Consider the following 21,894-nt stretch of genomic DNA (forward strand, 5'->3'; position numbering starts at 1 on the left):
TCAGAATTGGGATAAAGGAATCTAGCGAAATGTAGACAGAGAACTGTCCAGAATTTGCCTATGAAATGTACCAAAACTTAATTCTGGGATGGGACGTTACTCAGGGAATATATTGGAGCGCTGTTTAGGGAACTTGATAAAAGTTGAATCAGATGTCTTATGGAACCTGACCCAGAGAGTCTACTCTGTTATAGCTCAGAGAATTCACCCATGTTTTATAGCTTATTGAAAAAGTACAAAATCACATTATAATGATATTTTGTAGCAAGTCACCAGATCGATCTGTATAAACACATAACACAGCATGTACGTTTTCTTGTTGATGCCAGTGATCTCCTAAATTTCTATGACCGTTGAGTTATTCTCAAGTTTAAGTTCAGTTTTGATTCGGATTTGTACGTCTCGACTTTTTGACAAAATTAACGCAATTAGCCTACTATTGGGCACAGTGTTCCCATTTCTACTGATTTTTCGGGAGATCTATCGAATTCTTAGTCCAGGTATGTCAAGTTGGGAGAGAGGAGGAATTGAGAAATTGTCCCCCCTTCTAATTTGAAAAATACTTTTTTGAGGTTTTCATGGGGAATGTCTTTTTTTCTTGTGTTTTCATAGAGGAAAATTAAAAGAAAGGACATCCCCCCCCCCTTGTAGATTTAAAACAGTAAATTTTGCTACCCCAACATGTTCGTTATTTGACACCACTCTCAAATGTGTCTCCCGAAAAAAAAAGATACCAAAACTGTTTTCAGAAGAAATTCGAAAGGTGGCTCTTAGGCTAAGAGCCATCTAACAAAAATCGCCAAGATTTTGCGGATTGTTTGAAAAGAAAAGTGAAAGGTGGTGGCAAAGACTAAGGGGAAAAACTAGCTGTGGTCTCGGTGGCCAGAATGATGGACATGATAAAAGATGAAGCCAGAAAATCTTGCAAGGAGAGAAGAGATATTTTCAGCGAAATCATGTGATGGTAATAGACTAAGCTCTTGAAATTAAGGTTTTTAAGCTGGCTGCTGTCTTAGCTACCTTAGCACTATAATTTTATAATTATATAATTATAAACTATAATTTTATGAAGATAGTGTTATCTAAGACCATATTACATTCAAGCGGCTGGCCAGTGTTTTGACAATTTTGCACTTTTAGCGTGTGAAACCTATGTAATTGGTATACTTGAAACAGAATGTGCTAACTAAAAACCAAGACGCACTAATGTTTCATGCGAGTTTTAAGCGACCCATTTTATTACTTATCCCGTAGCTGCTTGAATAGTGAAACCCTCTGGAAAGAGTTCTCATCCACGCGCCCGACTTGGGTTTATTTTGTGGGCTTATTAGTTTTACTACTTGGTTACCATATTTAAAAAGAGGATATTGGTCTTATTAACTCAGTTACGATAACTCAAGACGTGCTTAGGTAAGGGGTATTAAATGATAGGTAAGGGGTATATAACATTAAACGATTTGTCTAAGAAATATTAGGGAATATTAGATGTTATGAGATTTGATAGTAGGTGATTTGCAAAAGAAAAGAGAGTCAGAGACCGAGGAAAGTGATGCCATACAAGGATGTAACTAGATACGCAAATTTTGAAAGGATGTTAACCTAATTAATTTTGCATAACTCTGGTGACTGACTCTCTGCCTTCTGAGTCCTACAAGAAACAGTTACATCCTACAAGGATGTAACTAGATACGCAAATTTTGAAAGGATGTTAACCTAATTAATTTTGCATAACTCTGGTGACTGACTCTCTGCCTTCTGAGTCCTACAAGGAACAGAGGAAACCCCATCCCCTACAATTCAATTTTAAAAGATTATTTGTATTTATTTGCCTCCCTTTAAATGCATAGAGAACCAGTGTAACGAATCTAAAGTTGAGAAATGTATTCCGAAAGCGTTAACTTCAGCTTTAGCCCTCCCTGGTAAACTCTCAGCTCCCCTCCCTAAGAAAAATTATATGAAATATTTTGCAGACGTCTCTAAGTATCTCCAGAGGATTATAAGATACGGGATAGTGGATTGAAGTAATCAATTCAATCTGCTTAATTTAGGGACCCAGGAGAAAATCTTAGTTGGAAAATAAAATATAACTATAAAATTGTTTGAATTACCAGAACATAATTCTACAATGAAGCGAAAAATTGGGCAATATTTATTTTTTCACGTTATTTGTATGACACAGAACAGATATATATACGGTAATTATATTCGGTGGGAGGGGTAATTTTAGAGGGGAAGGGTTAAATGCTCCAAAACTGTTGATTACATGCAAATTACAACAGTAGGAAGGAACATTAAAAAGGGCCATCGTAAGAGTTATGAGATTCAGCTCTGGCATGTCTGGGCCCCAAACGCTCTCCCAAGATCTGCTTTTAATATAGAGCAGTGATTTGTTGATTTTTAGCTTCTGTACTGCAGGTTTAACTTGGATTGAAGTTGACGGATTTTGACAACCTTCTACTTCAATGAATGTTCCAAAACATTTACAGGAAACATTGTGAAGTATTTTTTTTTTTTTTTTTATTTTCACGTAAGTTGGTTCACAAAAATCTGAGAGTCATGCAGCGAGCAGAGGATATATTTAAAACACTTTTCGAAAAATTTACGAGAAGATTTTTAATTACATTATTTATTAGCTGCAATAGTTACACTATCCTCAAAACAGTAAGTTTCTTCTTTAGTAAGAAAAACAAAAAACTCTGCCCGGAAGCAAATTCAAACAAAAAGCTCAAATAGTTCAACCGAGTTCAGTTTAAGTCAACGAAACCTCACATTTAAGATGACAATCAGTATTTCCCTCTCTTTTTTTCTGAACTTCAATTTTTTGGTAAGACAGATATCTATTTCTTGTCATATTTCTTATGAATTCTATGATTGAAAAGCACCGTCCCTTAACATTTATACGTTTATATATAATTTAGCCCCAACTGAACCAAATGTAAGCGAAATTGTCGAAGATTCAACAAACTTTGTGATCGATACTGTCGACGTGTCTCTCGACAGAGATACAACAGGAGTTCCATTTGATCCATTTCAAGAAAACTTAGATGGGATTAGTGAACCAAGATCCATTGGAGATACAAATCATGGAAAAGACTTTCCAGACAAAAATGTGTTTCTTCCTCAAAGGTTTGTGCTGCTTTCTTCTTTTGGTAAGCATTAGAAATCATTCTCATACCTAAGACAGGAAGGTTTGTGTCTTTCTAAAAATCTAGAAGTGCAAAAATAACGTGGTCCTACTTAGATACTTTTTGGCAAAACTCAAGAGAAAAAATTGCGCTTACCCAGAGTGAAACCCCAGATCCACCGAAAGTGAATGATCAAATGAAGTAACAACAAAGAAATATGAAGAGTAGATATACGAAAAAGAATACTTTTATCTTCCTGTATTATGTGGAGATCGTTCCTGCTCTTCAAACTAAAACTTTACCCTTAGTCAAGATACAAAATGAGAGCGATTTTCATGTGAAGGTCATGGTATTAATTTTTCTTCTTATTTGTGTTTTCGATAATATGATTTAATTAATTAATTGGGCCACTGGGCAAGGCCATTTGAGCTTCTATTAGTGGTAATTTTATTTAATTGATTTGTTTTTTAATAAATCGATTAGAATAAAAGGAATCTATCTATCAAATTAATAGGAATAAGTGAACCAAGCCCTGACAAGACGAACCCGCCTGCACCAATAAGAGAAAGAAAAACAACTCTATTTCCTCTTAGCCTTAAAAAATTCCCACATGACCCGTTTAATTTTACTGTTTTTAGGAAATTAAAACAGCAAAAATGCACAATTTAAATAACTCGAAGTCTCAGCAATCAGAATAGACCTTTAAAAAATAAGAAATAAAATAAACAGACGTATTTGGGTAGAATTCTGTTATGCTTGCCTTCAAGTGCACACTTTGACAGAGTTGGTAACTCTAGACTTAACCCTTAAACGCCACGATTTTTTAGATAATTTTATACTTGCTGCTATTTAAAAATAATTTCTTGTTGTTCTGCTTTGATTAATTCATTCTAACCCCCTTTCCAAAATTCGTCACCCACAAACAAGTAATTCTGCCTACGTAATTACCTGGGTACTTACATGTCTAAAGCATCAATTTTTTTCTTGTACTTTTCTCCAAATTAAGTCAGTAACCTTCATTATTTTCTACGTTAGAAATTAATATTATTATATGCACTAATAAATTAAGTTCTAGTTCAACCATTGTTCGAAATATTTTAACAATTATTAAGATGTTCTTTAAACCAGATGTCCTGTCACAGTAACAATGAGCCACATCTACAACGGTCTTTGGTTCAGTTTATCGGAAGATGCAACATATGCCAGATTCAGTTGCCATATTATTTAATGAAAATTGAGGTCGCCCTTCTTTGGCCTATTTTCTTTTTAGCTCTGTCCACTTCTATTCTATGAAAGTAGCATGGGGAAAAGATATGAGCAGAAATTTTAAATCTTCTTAAAACTACTAGCGCCGCTGACAATGCAGCGTTACCCAGCAGAACTGGGAACGCTCAAAACAAGCTTAATTTAATTTATTAAAATTTCGGATTTCTAGGAGGAGGTCTAAGCTTGTTTGATCCATCCTAAAAGACTTAGAAAATTGGGTGGGAATGTAGTCTTAATCTATTTTCAAACTATTAAATTATTAGGCCTATCTTAACAGCAAAGTATAAACCACTTAACATTTATTTGACACAGGCATGGTTTGTGTGCCTTCCTGGGGATAGTGGGTGTTTTATCTTCGGGATAAGGTAAAGAAAAGCAAAACATGAGTGAAAAATAAAAAATATTGTTTGTATTTAACCTTTTATGTTTAACTTATTGTTCCTGGCAGGTAACGCTAAATAGTTTTGACTTTCTTTTCTCAGGGACGAACTTGAATTTATTCCCTTAATAGTTTCCTTTGCTTTGTCTTCTGAACCCTCCATATTCGCAGATTATTCTCTTTGTTTTTTTCATTTCCCAATGAGTTCTTGGAAAAGAATTGAAAAGGTAAGGAATAAGACATCTGACTTTACAGTCCATGCTTGCGGAGGTGATCTCCGTTTCATGGCCCTTCAGCAAGGAGTACAGTAGGGTTGGGGTCAGCCATGTGCATTCGCACATCCTTCATGTTTACCTTCATCATATTTCTCTGGGTGCCCATTTAGAGCTGGATCGACTCTGGCTATTTTTACAGAGTCACACGGCTGAGTCACCCGTTTCAAACCAAATAACTATCGACACCAGGACTCAAACCTCTGTCCTCAAGGGCATTTGATTTCAAGTCTAGCGTACTAAGAACTCGGCTAGGGCGGGGTCCAAGGGGTTCTTGGGTGCATCCTAAGGAAGAATTAGCCATGTCTCTTTTTTAGCTTGTTTAAGCCGGTATCCACGTTTTGAAAGCCAGGCGTCCTGTATTTTATGTATGTGCATTATGTATTATGTTTTTGTTTATATGTTATTTTTATGCAGCTCAAAGGGTAGTTAAAAACAACTGGTTCTCACCCTCCACAAATATTAAAGTAAGATAAATGCTTACATTGAGCGTAAAATTTAAATTTTATGGGTCACATGAGAGAATAAGGACTTGCAAAAGCCACAAGAAGCATGCTTCCAAGCTATAGTTCTCGATTGCATATTTTCTCCTCACGGCATTATTATGAAGAAGCCGAAGAGCCATAGTTCTACGGCATTATTATGAAGAAGCCGAAGAGCCATAGTTCTATTTTTGAATTGCCTGTTATAAGATAGAAAATATTTGTTCTGCTGACTGAATTTAAAATTGTTTTTTATTTGTTAGTTCAGATGGATTCACTCCTATGAAGATTTCGATTTCAAAAGACAGCTTGTTGACATCATCTGAAGCAGTAAATTCTGAAGAACAGTCTGTAGAAGAAGATGAAGAATCTGCTTATGATTACTACGATTATAAAAGCGGAGGATTACCTCCATCACTGCCAAACTTAGAGTAAGGGTTTTTATAGTAGAACCACTCCATTTTTAAAAACACTTTCTATGTTGGTTTTTAAACAAGATCTTTTCTTAACAAGTTTTTTTTAATACTATTTTTTAGGATATTGAATTAAAATTTGATCATTTTATGACAAAATATTGAATCCTTTTAAATCATCTTATATTCCGTCTTTTGATGCGCTTATTTATGGTAAAATCTTTGAGAGTGGCTTTTCAGTGACTCAGAATCCTTTAGTTCTAGGTTAACGAATCTTTCAGGAATTGGTCTATGGCCCAATTTAGTTCCACAAATGTATTTTGAGCTGTTAGCTCTACCTCTTCCCCAGCTGTTAGACTTGTAAGATTACTAAAAAATATATCCTTATAAATGTTTTATCTTCGAAGAAAAAAAAATCACATCCTTGAAAAGCTTAAGGTGAGCTTATTTCCATGATGCGAACTGGGTAAATCCCATGAAATTCAACGATTTTTCCTTAAGAATATTATTTTCTTGATTTCTGATCTCAGCAATTTTTAGCAATAAAAAATCTACAGCCAGAATTTCTAAGTTTAACCGAACCCTTGTCAATTTCTGGAATGGTATTCACAACTATATTGTCTGATTAAACAGGTGCTGCGTTATAAGATATATATTTTACAGGTGAGCCGAAATGCCTACCAAAAAAGTACTGCTAATTTATTATAGCTGCTATTAAACCAAATGCGTGTCTGGCCAACCATCTATGTTTGGAGTTCTAGCATTCGAGATTAGCTAGAACTGCATTTTTGAGTCCCAAGTCATGAACATTACCTAGTTTGGATAATAAAAATAAAGTTGAATACTAAGCTATAATGGTAGAGGCCTGGATGTAAATTAATTCAATAGTTCTATGTGTGAACTGATCCTGCCCTGACGCTGATGTCTTGCTAAATACATGTCTTGCTAGATTGCTATGCCTAGGCATAGCAATCTAGCTAGATACGCATGCGAATGCTATTTGAGAAAACTAACCTATGAGCTTTCTTAAAGGGTTTCCTAGTCACCTCTATACCAACGCAAATTCTAACGTTTGCTTGAGCTGGAGGCTAACAGACTGAAAAATAATCTCTGTTTTTCTAACGGAAGGCTTGCATTTTCTACCTAATGCCGCTTTTAGGTGCCAGTATATTGGTGGCACACTATTACATCACAATTATGAGTTTTTGTTAGAAGTGGTTTAATTAATTATACTAATTACAATTGGTATAATGAAAGGGATTATCGCAGTAGAGTTATGATTGTGATAGAAATGTAGTAAGTTAGGAAATGTCAATGAATATATAATTATCAGTAGTGATACCCCTCTGCTTTTAAGCACAGTCATAGGGATTATACTAATGGAGCTAATAGTACGTCAAGATATTATTACGCTCAATTGAGTGTTACGCAATACTATAGAGCACCTGTAACGGTATAGTACACCTGTAAGTCACATAGTAGGGCTTATTTACTTCAGGATTTCTTTGGTTGCTACTTAATAGGGCTTGCTTACTCCAGGATTTCTTACGTTATTATATAGCAGGGCTTGTTTACTTCAGGATTTCCTTAATTGTTATGTAATAGGTTTTGTTTATGTCACAGTTTCTTTGGTTGGTACATAATAGGGTTTGTTTACTTCGGGATTTCCTTGGATGTTACGTAATAGGAAGTCTACCTGTGTTAAGGATGGACGCATTCTCGCGTGACTTGTTCCTTCAGCGTCCATTGGGAGTCCCTGCATGTAATTGAGGATGGCACGCACGCGGGTGTTACGTAATTACGGCGCACACATGAGTGTTACGCAATGGCAGCGCATACGTTGGTTTTACAAAATAGCAGCGTACATATGTGATGTTACGTAATGATGGCAAACAAGTGGGATGTTAAATAATAATTTAAAAGATTTTTTCTTCAAGTTCTCATTTTTATGTCAAGGCGTTTTTTCTTCAGGGCGCTTGTTTCATCAAGATTTAATTTTCTTGAAGATTTTTTCCACATGGAACCTTTATAATCCAAAGATTTTTGTCCCCCTTAGAAATCAAAGAAATTTACCCCAAAGGAATGGAGTACTAAACAGCTGGACTAAGAAAGCCTCCATAATATTTTGATTTGGGGAATATTTTCCAGTGGAAAGGTTTTAAAATTTTTATAGATCGCATGTTTCATGTGTCTGGAGTAATTGATATAAGGGGTAGAAAATCGATTACTGGAAATTAGTTATGTTGCATGTGCATCTGCTTACTACAGTGTTATTAATTTTCTAATGTGACCTAGAAAGGTTAAGTTAGCTATTGAATCCATGAGGCTCTACATAGCACGGGCTTTAGATATTTCATTGCGCAAATGACTACGTTTTGAAGATACTTCTTGGAACCAGAAATCTCAAAGACACAAAATTGTTATTGTACATACAAGTTTTATTAATAAGAAAAATTGTAAAATCACTAAATTACAGAAAAAACAATTAAAACTCAACAAACGGAAAAATAAAACGTAAAAAAACTGATATAGGATAAAATATAAGCGAAAAAACTGAATTAAAGAAAGATGGCGACCCTCACAACCCATTCCAGGGGGAGGGGAAGTTTTTTTATTAGAGATAAATTTAAGTCACATTAAAAGATATATTTTAAAGCATTTAATGAAAATGCCTTGTTTCTATTGCTCTATTAGACACATCCAATTTCTAAATATTATTAATTGAATTCTTGATATTAGCAAATCTTATTTAGAATGAGCATTAAGCGTTATGCTTGATGCAGCAGAAGCCACATAATTTACAATAGTAATAACAAGAAAAATGTCAACTTCATAATTCGTTTTCCTACTAGTAAATGAAACACGGAAACGAATGAAAAAAAATACTTTTTTGCATTCGGTTATTGCTGAGAGCTTTTCACAAAAATACCCCTTTGAGGCAAGAGTGCATATTCGCGCTGCCATGACAATATGTGGCTGGCAGGGGGGTTGCTATTAGAGATAAATTTCAGTCATATCAATAGATATTTCTGGTAGGTCTTAACGAGAATACCTCATTACTATTGCTTTATTGGACTCACCAACCTGTTAAATTGTATAAATTTAAATTTTGGTTTTAGCCGAATCACATGTCTTATGAGCCGTAAGTATTATGCTTTATGCAGCAAAAGTCTCATTACTTACAATAGTAATAACAAGAAAAAAAAATCAGCTTCAAAATACGCTTTCTCGCTTGTAAATCAAACTCACAAACAAAGAAAAAAGAGAGAATGTTTTGCATTCGGTTATTTCTGAGAGGTTTCAATAAAAATACCTCCTTTCTTTAAGCCAAGACTATGCATTCCTGGTTGACAAGTGCATCTTCGAATAACATCCTTCTTTGCATTTTACATAATTTTGTTAGAGGTAAATTTAACCCACATAAAGAAATATTTTTGAGAACGATTAAAGAAAATGCCTCGTTTCTTTGACTGAATGCTATGTTTCAATCCTTTCCATCGAAACATGCTTTTAAAACCTCCCAGTTTAATTTTAAGCTGTAGAACATGTTAGTCCGAGGCAATTCACGCATTCGTGGCAAACTATGGATAAAACACAGCGCCCTCTAGTATCCCCATCATTTTAATGGCATTTTCCGATATTTTCACGATAAAAATATGCTTACCCCCAAACATGATGCTCTCCCATGGCAATAAGGACTAGCGTGGCACAATCTATTCGGCCGTTGGTACCTTCTGGCGCAAACTATCACACCTAAGGCATTTTCAACCTTTTTTCCCAAAAAATAAGTTTATAAGCTAAACATGACAATTGCTTTTTTTGAACAGTAAAAACTTGCCATTTCACCGTTAGTCTAAGATGATCCTTGACAATTCACATCCTCCTCCTCCTTATTTGCAGTGATTTTGTAGAAAAAATCACCTTTATTGTTAAAATAGACTTAGAATTTAAAACATTTTCTTGAATAAGCCTTTTCCTTCTTCACAAAACATGTAGAAACCTAGACAAAACCAAGGACATCAAGACGAAGCCCTACTAATCCAGGCAAAGTCATAGATATTATAAACAAACTGTAGAAATCAAGGGAAACCTCTAAATTCAATGGCAATGAATAGAAATCATAACCAAATACATAGAAATCCACATGAATTCAAAAAGATCAGGGTCAGCAGTAGAAATGTATGCTAAACCAATGATGTCAAGACCAATCCGGAGTTACCAAGAGATCAATATGTAGAAATCCATGAAAGTGTTTATAATTCATAACTGGCAAAAAGAAATCCACTCCAAACGATAAAAATCCAGACTAAGCTGTAGAAATCAAGGGCAATCTCTACAAACCGGGACCATTGAAAAGAAATCAAGAAACCAATGCATAGAAATCCAGACCAAACCAAAGAAATAAAGACCAAACTGTAGAATTCTAGAGCAACCCCATGGAAATCAAGCTATATATTTCTCGAAAAAATCAAGAGATTAATATGTAGAAATCCAGAACAATTCTTAGAAATGAGCACAATGCATAAAAGTCAAGACCAGTTCATTGAAATCATAGCAAATACATAGAAGTCAAGGGCAAGCCATATAAATCAAGACCAAACCGAACAATCAACACGTCAATGTGCAAGAATCTAGAGCGACCCCATAGAAATCATAACTAATGCTTAAATATTTATAGTATTGACCCAAAGAAAGATGGGAATTTGTTAAAACCTCTCAGAAATAACCGCATGCAAAATAGTGTCCATTTTTTATTCATTTACGTGTTTCATTTACTAGCGAGAAAATGCGTTGTGAAGGTGACACTTTTTCTTGTTATTGCTATCGTAAATATTGAGGTTTCTGCTGCATAAATAATAACACTTACGGCTCATAAGAAATATGATTTTTGCCATAACCAAGAATTAAATTAATAGATTTTAGCATGAGGGTGTGTCAAATAGAGCAATAGACACGAGGCATTTTGATTAAAAACTCTCAAAAATGTCTCTTTGTGTAACAACCTTTAATAACATCCCTCCCCTCTAATAACAACTCTCAGTCCCTGTCTTTCTTTAATTCACGCTTGTTTTTGCTTGTTTTATCCTATATGAGCTTTTTTCACGTTTTATTTTTCCGTTTATTGAATTTTGATTTTCTTTGATTTTATGATTTTATAATGTTTTTTTTTATTAATAAAGCTTGTAAGTACAATATGACTTCTATTTCCAAGGTAACAACATAACTTAACTTGTCTAATACACGTTACAAGATTAATAACACTGTCACAAGCAGGTGCACATGAAATGTAACTAATTTCCTTTGATCCATTTCTTCCCCGCATATCAATTATTGCAGACACACATTATCAATATCATCACATAATTTGCATATAATTATCGTTATCATTATCGTAACTTTATCGCATATCAATTATTGCAGGAAACACGATTCATAAATTTTCGAAACGTTTCCATTAGGAAGTATTCCCCAAAGGACAATATCAGGGAGGCTTTCATGGTCCAGCTGCTTAGCGCTCCGTTCCATTGAGGAGAATCCATTTTCGATTTCTAAAGGGAGTACAAATCTCTGGGCTATATAGTTTTCTCGAGAAGAAAATCTTAAAGGAAAGGAAATCTCGAAGAAAAAAAAACACCTCGAAGAAAATAAAATTGCCTTGAAAGAAAAAGGAAATCCTGAAGAAAAAGAATTATGTAACATCCCACATGTGCACCGTCATTGCGTAACATCCACGCGTGGACCGCCATTACGAAGCACCCGCGTGTGCGTTGCCATTGCGTAACACCCACGTGTGTCGTCAGTACGTAACACCCACGTGATTCTCTCCTCACTTACAAGTGCGGATTCTCCAAGGGCCTGAAGAAACACGTCACACGAGAATGTGTCATCCTTAACACAGGTAAAAATTCTCTATTATGTACCATCTAAGAAACTGCTTAACTAAACAAACCCCATTACGTAACAGCCAAAGAAATTCTGATGTAAACAAGCCCTTTTATGTAACATCCAAAGAAATCCCGCACCCAGGTGTGCATAAATACCCTATGAGGGACTAGTAGCTCCATTAACATACCCCCTTTGGCTGCACTTAAAAGGAGAGGATCACTGCTATTACGCATTACCATATTTATAGGGGTTTAGGTTATTACTATCAAGTCTATTCATTTGAATTTGTCGTGCTAGCTTAGAAACAATATCAGATTGAGGAAAGGTGAAAAAAGAAGAAAAACCTCTTTGGCTCGGTAATATAATGTATTCCATACCATGATAAAGGTCATCAGTTTTCAAGGTGACAACATGTAAACTAATCGGATTATTTTTTTACATTGTTCATGATCTGAGCTAGTTACTGCTTTGAATTAAATGTGTTGTTGCGAAGTAACTTTTTTTTTCCAAATACTGTTACAAATTGGAACTGAGGTTTTGATATTTGGAGGATTATTTATTGTGAATTTGGCAAATTGAAGGCCCTGTTTCTTAACGTGCAGTGTTCAGTGATACGCAGGAAAGTCTTTTGGGACGACTTTACACAGGTTGGATTGGAGGCATCAGTGAGGCTCAGCCCTCACTCAAAGATTAGTCTTTGCTCTGTTTATCGACTACTAATAATGAGATACTGTTAATTATGCAGCGTTTCAAGCAGTTTGATGTTGTGCTGACCAAATTCAAGAACTATCTTCTATGGCACGTAAGAGTTATGCAAATAGGAAAGGATTTGCTTGGAAAGCCCACATATCTGGTCTTCTGTTACGGTTTTCACGATGCATTTAGGTTAATACATGCGAATCTTCGAGAATACAACCCTAAAACGACAAATTCATCCGCCCTTGCTGTTAAAACAGCATTTGTACAGCTTGCTAAAACCCCTAAAACTTCCGAAACTCTTTCTAAGACTTTTTAGCCCTGAAGGCAAGTGGTAAATTGGTTGCAACTTGAGCCCAGCTGGAGAAGACTAAAAAGTGATCTGCTGGAAAATATAACAAAGAAAGTGATTAAAAAGTTCAGTGACCCAAGGTCACTGAAAGAGGCTACTGAACTGATAATCAGTCAGGTTTATGATTCACTCGACAGCCTGATGCTGTTGGTTTATGCGAGACGTTTTTTTTGATTCTGGCAAAGAAATGCTATTGGACATCCATGACTACTAAATAGAACATATAAACCACTGCAAGATGACTAAAGGAGGTCTTGCCATGTGTATATCTAATAATTTGCATTACTGCTTGCAGGACGACTTCTAAGGAATTCGAAAGTATCTTTGAGTCACAATTTATAGAAATTAGAGTTAATGTATTGATATATTCATAGGCAATATGTATCGTTCTCCTACTGGTGTGGTTTGGCTGTTTTTTCGGAATCTCGAGGAAATACTTGACAAAATACTGAAACGTCCTTGTCATTTAATCATAATGGGTGACTTTAATATAAATTTGATGGATTCAAATTCTTCGGCTTCAGTTGATTTTGTTTCAACCATGCTTGCCGCAAACGAGTAACTAATGTTAGAGCTTGTTTGTTTGACAATATCTTCTCAATGCTTAGCTTGAAGGACAACTCAATTTTAGCAGTGATATCTCCGATCATTTTCCAGTATATTCTTGGTTAAGCTTTAAACAGTGATAGAATAACTGGGATCAAGTGTTTGATTCCTATTCTATTATGTTTGGTGAGAAAGAGTTATATCTTCTTGGGTCTAAATTGGCAGACAATTCGTAGAGCTTGTTTGATAATGATAAGGATTTTTATTGTTTATTTGAGTCCTTTTATGGAACCATAAATGAGGCTATTCTTAGTACTTGTAAAGTACCACCTTCTAATCGCAGGTCTAAAAGGATTGTTCCTCTAAACCCACGGATGATATCCGGACTTCTCAAATGCTGGGGAAGGAAAAATAATCTCTGGAGGTCTTATAAATGCGCTACACTTTCAACGAGTGCTATTTGTCTTTGTCAATTCAAGATTTACCGGAATATATATAATTCCTTGTGTAGGAAAGCCATATCTCTCTATTATCTAACTAATTTTGCTGCGTGTGGCAATGGTATTCGTAAAACTTGGAAGATAATAAATTCTGTGCCTAAACCCGGTTCTCAATCTAGCTCTTTACCTATGAATCTGGTCATTGGTGATGAAACTGTAGAGGGCGAGCTTAATTTCCAAGAAAAATCCACTTCATTCTTCGCTAGTAATGGTAAGAATATTGCTTCCACAACTACTTTATCTCGGCCTAAGCCGAACTTCAGATTTCACCTCGGGCAGTCTTGTGTTAAGTCTATGTTTCTAGAACCAGTAGCAGTAGGTGAAATTACTAAAATTGTTAATGGCTTGTAAAACTCGTCCTCATCTGGGCCAGATTTTATTCCTACTAAGGTAGTTAAATCTATTCTTCCTTCAATAGTTGTACATCTAACAAAATGTGTTAATCTTTCATTTAGATGTGGTGTTTTTCCGGATCCTCTCAAGCGTGCTCGGATTATTGTTCTGTATAAAGGTGGACCAAGAAATGATCCGGCAAATTATAGACCAATTTAAATTTTATCAGTATTTAGTAAAATATTCGAGAAGACTATGCTTTCTCGTCTCCTTCCTTTTCTAAAATCTTAAAAAATTTCTTCATGATTTTCAATTTGGTTTCCGAATGAAGCATATCACTGAACATGCCTGTATGACCCTTTTGCATTTTATACATTCTGCATTGGATTCGGGGTTAATTCCGGCTGCTATATTGCTAGATATTCGTAAAGCATTCGATCCCTTAACCCATGTAATTCTTCTATTGAAGACGTCACATTTTGGCATTAGTGTGTTTTCTCGGTTTCAATCTTATTTGAATGACAGGTTTATTTCTGTCGATCCACTTTTCCGTTCACCCTCACAAGTGAATTTTGGCGTCCCTCAGGATCAGTTTTAGGGCCTCTGCTATTTTTGATTTATGTAAATGATCTTCTTATGCAGTAAAAATTCAGAAACTTATTAATTGCTGTAGACTTTGTCATCCTAATCCTTCCCTTGTCCATAATGCCAACTATAGTTCGCCATTTTCTGATGTCCTTGTTCGTTTTGCTGAAGACAGCACACATGGCTCTTCGGAAAATTGCGAATCTGAGTTTCGATTAAGTTTGAAAAATTTGTTTGAGAGTAATTTTATGGCTTGATGCAAATTATCTTACCCTAAGTTTTTCCTAGTCCAGTTTTTTGATATTTTCGCATGTTTCTCAGATTTATCTCCAGTTATAAGAAATTCATCAACCAAATGGGATAATTTTATAGATCTAAAGATCAATATGTTCGTTTTATGGGCATTCTTGTTGATGAAAACTTGTCTTTCAAACGTCACATTGACTTGATCAAAATGAAGATATGCATGAGTGTCGGTATTTTAAAGAAACTTAAACATATTTTCCCTGGATCAATTTTGGAAATCATTTTTCACTGTTTGATCCGATCTTACGTTTCTAAGGTTTACAATAAAGCTTGAAACCTCATTAAGGAAACTAATCGTTCAAGAGTCATCCCATTACTTGATCTCGAATCACTTTATATTCTTTCGTTTTGCATGTTTTACTTTTTCTCTGCTTCATGGTGACCTCCCCCATCCCCTAAGTGTTCCGCTATCTTTCACCTCTGATGAGAATAGGTGTAATCTTCGCAATACCAAAAATCATATTCAAGTTCCTTTTACTCATTGTGTAAGGTCAGATCTTAATCCTTTAATGCGAGTCATAGTGTGTGGAATAAGTTGCCCGAATCAGTTCGAAGGTGCCACTCATTCAGTTTGTTCAAAAAGATTGTTAACAGTTCTCTTACTTATTTGATGTTATTTTATCTATTTTTTCATATATATATATATATATATATATATATATATATATATATATATATATATATATATATATATATATATATATATATATATATATATATATATATATATATATATATATATATATATATATATACATATATATATATATACATATATATATATATATATATATATATATATATTTATTATTATTCCATTGGAGCCTATTCAATCTTCTGATCTACATGATTAATTTAGTCTATTCAATCTATTAGTCTATTTAGTTTAGTTTCTATAGTTTTTATTTATTTATATTTTCTTTTCTTCTCCTTTTTGCTCTTCTCTCTGTGAGTAAGTGATTATTTTTTCTTCTTCCCTGAGTAAGTGACTCGTTTATCTTCCCCCTTCTTTACAGGTCAAAGAGCCTTTGGGGGAATAATTAAATGTAATATTGTTTGTGTATTTCATGAAGAATAAATCTTATCTTACTTCAGAATCCGGCAACAGAGGAAAAGGGATAATGAAACAAATTCCTCAGTTTACCATTAGAAAGTAACATGTCACATTTTCAATATGTCTTTCCCTCTCTGGAGTAAACTTAGTAAAATAAATACATTTGCCGTCTCAACAAGGAATGATCCAAAATTAATAAGACTAGAAGCAGTGGATCATTGTTATATTTACGTTATAATTTACGTGGATCCCTGTAAGATATAAATTATATTCTAGGCTATCAAAAAGTGATATTTGGCATAGGTTAGACAAATCGATGGGCCAGCATTCATCAAATACGCTTAATGTTATGCTAAATTTCAGAATAATACCATTTGTTGCCGCTGACGCAGTTCAACCTGGTTCTTCTCTTGATGATAATGACGGAAGAGAAACTTCAGATGAGCCCTCTCCGATCTTTTCTACCGCAAAAAGCTTGACTAAAGAGGAACTTCCTAACACAGTCGCTGTAAAACGGATTGATACATCTTTTCAAGACGGTAAGCTGGCTTCAATTCAGGAATTGACCTATATTGGGTGGTTGTTTAAAACAAACTCGTCCAATTCCCTGAGATAAATTTGTTATGTTGTAGGAAATGATATTATTGCCTAACGAGTAGTGTTTGAAAGCAAAACCAGTATCCAATGCTCCAAATGACTAACGGCAGTAATAAGATAGAGTTACTGAATTAATTGTCGCGCCTAAGATTGCAGAGTTTTTTTTGGTCCATGGAATTATTTAGAATCGGAGACACTAATTGTGATATCAAACGCTTATTCAGGATTTTATTCTAAGGGGGTAGGGACAAGTTAAATAGAAACACTCATATTAAATGGAAAATGCAGGAAATCATAAGAATCCTGGTAAAAACCTCTTAGACGGGACATGAGCCTCGTGATAACTAAATGTTCTTATAAACTCCTCATGAGAAGTATTTTCTAATAAACCAGTCCTCTTTTCTAATTTTTTTATCACCATATTAGCAAGACTAACATTTTCTGGAATGTCCAGAATTTTTTTGGATATTCCAGAGAATTTTCTGAATGTTTTCTATGTCTTGAGAGTAAGAATTCAAACTCGGAAAGATGGGCTTCGGCCCCTCTATGAGTCTCAAAGCCCTAATAATCCTAATCGCAATATATATATTGCAATTTACTATATGATTTTTCATTTTTATTTCTGTTCTGTCGAATATAGGCTCTTCTTCCTCTTCCAAAATAAACTCTAGAGCTTTGATTTGAAGATCTTAGAATTTCAATATTCTACTTTTTAGCCTCAAATATAGCAATTGACCTGGGGTGACCTCCCTCCCCCCTCCCCCCAGCTTCAGTCCTTCAAGAGTGCTCAAAGTTTTAAAATTTGTCTCATAGTTAAATTTTATAATTTATAAAGTGATCTTTCTTTTTTCTATTCCTATCTATGTAGGCCCCTTCTACCCTTACTGGCATACCCCCACTTAAAAAATGAGCGTTCCTGCATTGCCCTCAGTAAACCTAAATTTTCCATTTGATTGTTTTCTGTGCGCTTTCTTTTGAACTGAGAATAGATTTATGGTAAACAAATAACATTCTTTTTTACCAGTAACTATCAGCAACCTTATTATATCTACGAAACATTTTTGGCAACCGTGTGCGTGGTGTTCGTTGTCAACAGTTTTGACAGAATAGAATTTGAATTACCTTTGGACAGGTTTTTGGCCGCTTCAACACTTGGGAAATTACATAAGGCGCTAAATGATATACTTTACGTAATGGTAAGGTGAGCTTTCCAGTCACTTTGCCTTAAAAGTATTTTTATTATTTACTTCGTTGTCAATAATTGTTAGTCCCGCCCCACAGTATAATTGCAAAACAGTGTCTGTTTTTTTTTTTTTTTTTACTGTTGGTACTTTCTAAAGTGTTGTTGTTTTTCCCTAAAGATACCGAAAGCATCATTGTTGTTAAAATCCTCAAATGAACCATCATTGCTGTTAAAATCATCTGTAAAAATCCTAACCGTTTTTTCGACAGAAAGAAGGGATAGTACCATTTTCAGTTGCAAATGAAAGCATTTGTCCCGTGAGAGGGAAAAGCACTGAAAATTTGCTTGATGAACGACATTAGGGTATTGGACGTCGGGATATTTGTGACGCCCTTCATGAGAGATATGTTTTTTTCAAAATTAATTAAAGTCTTAAACAAAGGCCTAAAGTTGTGATCTGCGTACATCATCACTCAGTCCCTTCAATTGGGAGTGGCAATCCCCTCTCCAGGATCTTCCTATACCTCGAAATATTCCCCCGCACCTGAATTGGTGCCATTGTCATTACTGGCATTATAATACCATTGGTTAGTGTTTACATTTAGCTGTGAATTTTTAATTTTTTCGCTTTCTTTTTCTGTTTCAGCAGAAATGCAATAATCATTGTACATATTCTAGGAACTTGTGTATGGAATGGAACACGTCATATTGATGGCCAGTCTTTGGATCATAGAAACCCGTGTATCAGCTGTATGTGTCAGCTTGGTGATGTGGTTTGTCAGGAAACTCAGTGCCCACCTACGCCAAAAGCCTGTGTGATAAAGGCCAAGGTCGGTAGTTGCTGTGGTGCTGTTGTTTGTGGTGAGTGATCACATTTCCTACAAGTGAAATAAAAAATGCTAAACCGCTAACTTAGCCTGTTGTAGGCTCTAATAGTTTAGCATTACCTACATTAAGAAGGAAAAAGAAGCTGGAATACCGCCCAAAATATAGTTCGAGGCAAAACGCAAGTTTGCAGTTTGACGGTGAGGAGGGTTCCAAGTCCTTGCGAAATTTTTAAGTTTTCTATTTTTCCTGTAATTTTTCATAAATTTCCCTAATATCAGCCTGGTTATGTGTTTTTTTTGTCATTTTTACACCCCTCTCCTCCCTTTTGTTTTTAGGCCACGACTTTGGGTCTTCGTTTAGGAACCTAGTTAATTTTGTAAAAATATATCTCTTATGAACGGCGTCATAAATAACCAAACGTTCAATACCCTAACGGTTTTACTTAGAGAGAGAAGAGAAAAAGACTGGAAAACATTACAGTGAATTGATTATCACAATTAGCTCCAATCTCGCAGTAAAAAGTACTCCAAGGGAGCCCAAATATATCATAATAATCAAGAAAAACCCATAAGAATAATGAATGAAAAAACCACTGAGAAACTAAGAAGAAAATTATAACTCACTAAAAGGTGCCAAACGATTGGTGTTGTCGAGCAAAATTATGAATCATGAATGGTAACATGACCATGTTATTATGAATCATGAATATGTGAATCATGAATGGTAACATAACAGGCAACTAAATGGCTATTTCAAATCTTATTGTTGGAATAAAGGGAGTTTGAGTATTTTGATAGCGACAGAGCTGACAATCTGACTGATTAGATGCAGATGATAAAATAAATCTAAGACACGGAAGAGGGGGGGGGGCAGTAGTTTTGTAAAATATGGGGGGGTAGCTCCCCCACAGATCGAGCCATGGTGCTTCCGGTGGTACGATTTTCAGTTTAGAAAGGGAGAGTAAGGGAGAAAATAAATTGTTATCTATGAAATCGTCTGACAAAATTTGACTTAAAGAATTTGAATAAAGGAGAAACACGAAAAATACCCTGTCTCTTCACAGTTACAGCTTTTTATATTTTGTCGAACTATTGGAAAGCAAACAATTATAAACTGACAGTGGGTAGCTGATAAATATCGATACTAATCTGTTGCTGCACGGCTTCAACAAAGCCTATAAATTTGTAAGGAAAAAGAACTGTTCCCTAAAAAATCGTTGAACGAAATTTGACTCGAGAAAGGAATAAAAAATTGAAGAATTTGAAATAGGAAAAAAAACACTAAAAAGACGCCGTCCCTTTATACAGACAATTCTTGTATTTTTGTCCTTATGTTTAAGAACTCAGTAAAATCATAGGCTAACAGCAAATAGTTAAAAATATCTGCACCAACCTGTTGCTTCATCAAAGACTAGAAATATGTAAAGGGAGAAAAAACTGTTCCTTGAGAAATCATTGAATGAAAGAAATACGACTTACAGAATTTGGAAAAGGAAAAATTACGAAAAAATCCTTCATGCAGACAAAAAAAAAATCAAAATTGAAAATTCGGGAAGATTTAACGACATCTCTAACGACATTAACTATTCTTATTAAAAAGATTAGGAATATTTTTACCATGCCTCAGTTTAAAGATGTGGAATTATAATTCTTTTTCTTATCTCCGCTACTTTGCTTATGTTCTGTTTAAAAGTAATATCTCTATATATGAATTCGCAAAAATGTACTATCAAAAACGAAATTTTCGCTTACCAAAGTTAAGTTTTTTGGGGGTTTGCTCATTCTTTCGTTTTTATCTTCAAGTTGCTTCTACTATTTTATTTTTTTATTTTTTCTATTATTTTTGTATTGTTTTGGTTTATAATTGCTTTGGTAATAATTGCTGGATACTATTTTTATTAATTGTTAGGTATTTTTACAAGCTTCTCTGGGGATCAAAAATTGTAGCATTGGTGTGTCACACGCTAGTTTTTTTGCTGCTAGGCATTTCCGTCTTCGCTTGTTTCACTATAGTTATCCGTTTTTAACATTCCTCCCCTTTTTATAAAATTATCTCTCTTCTTAAATTAACCCAAAAAATTAGCCGTATATAAGCTGTAATTCGAGTTTCTAGGGTTTCAAGTAAATTATTACATTAAGTAGGAATACATCAGTGATTGACAGTAAAAATGTTAAAGCATAAAGATTGAATAAAGCATTATATGTCAAAATAATATATATATTTGACTTAGTTCCAATGATGCACAATGGATACGTACACTGATAAAAAAAAATTTCTGAGACACTTAAAATGCAAGTTTATCTAGAGAAAACTCAAGGATCGGATCCAGGATTTTTTTTCAGAGGGGGGGGGGGGGGTAAAAAGGATTTTTCTTCGGGGGAGGGTCACAAAAAACTTTAAAAAACATCAAAAATGCTACTCCGAAAAACATTTTCGAGGGGAGGGGGGGGGTAAAACCTCATAGTCCTCCTCTTGGATATTGCCTTGGAAAACTCGTTTAAGAATTCAAGTGTTTACTCTCGTTTTGTTGTGAAATTTCTTACACTGCGTATACATTACCTAAACAGATTCATTTCATTTCAGAGAGTGGTGTTACATACCCAACAGAAGTGCTCAACCGTCCTCCAACTCTACTTCGACCCTTGGGTATTCCTTTGCCACCATTTGAATCAACAATTCCATCCGATAAAATTGATGTAATCAATCCTTTTCGTGATGTCATTAAATCTCAGCCTGCACCTAATCTAGAAGATGATGAGGAAAGCAAGAAAAATGCATTTTTTGTGTTTTCGAGCACAGTTGCCCCAGATGGACCTCTTCTGCCTGTGAGGAAAAACTTATCCTCCCCCAAAATCCAGACTAGCAGAAAAAATTTAATGCCCAAACAAAGATTATCTTCAGTGCGAAATGACTTGATCCCAAATGAGTTTAAACTTGGAGGCTGTAATATATATGGGCGAACTTATAAAGTAAACAGAATTATTGATGAGCTTTCTGGTCCATGTACTGTTTGCAGATGTACTGACAACGGTGTACAATGCAATCCAACATCCTGTTGAATGTATCTGATTAATTAAAGTTGTAAAATATA

The 21,894-nt window shown here is 34.8% G+C and overlaps 1 protein-coding gene across 1 annotated transcript in view; it reads left to right on the forward strand.

Moving 5' to 3' along the window:
* LOC136038661 (uncharacterized) overlaps positions 1–21,894 on the forward strand; it is a 40,944-nt gene extending 19,050 nt beyond the window's left edge. Inside the window, exons 2-6 of the mRNA XM_065721929.1 lie at positions 2,919–3,126; positions 5,788–5,955; positions 16,559–16,734; positions 18,654–18,836; positions 21,387–21,894. Of these exons, the coding sequence (XP_065578001.1) occupies positions 2,919–3,126; positions 5,788–5,955; positions 16,559–16,734; positions 18,654–18,836; positions 21,387–21,862 (1,211 nt within the window). The 3' untranslated portion in view covers positions 21,863–21,894. The remainder of the gene's footprint in view (positions 1–2,918; positions 3,127–5,787; positions 5,956–16,558; positions 16,735–18,653; positions 18,837–21,386) is intronic.

This window comes from Artemia franciscana, chromosome 18 (genome assembly GCF_032884065.1).
Source record: "Artemia franciscana chromosome 18, ASM3288406v1, whole genome shotgun sequence".
NCBI classification, from domain to species: domain Eukaryota; kingdom Metazoa; phylum Arthropoda; class Branchiopoda; order Anostraca; family Artemiidae; genus Artemia; species Artemia franciscana.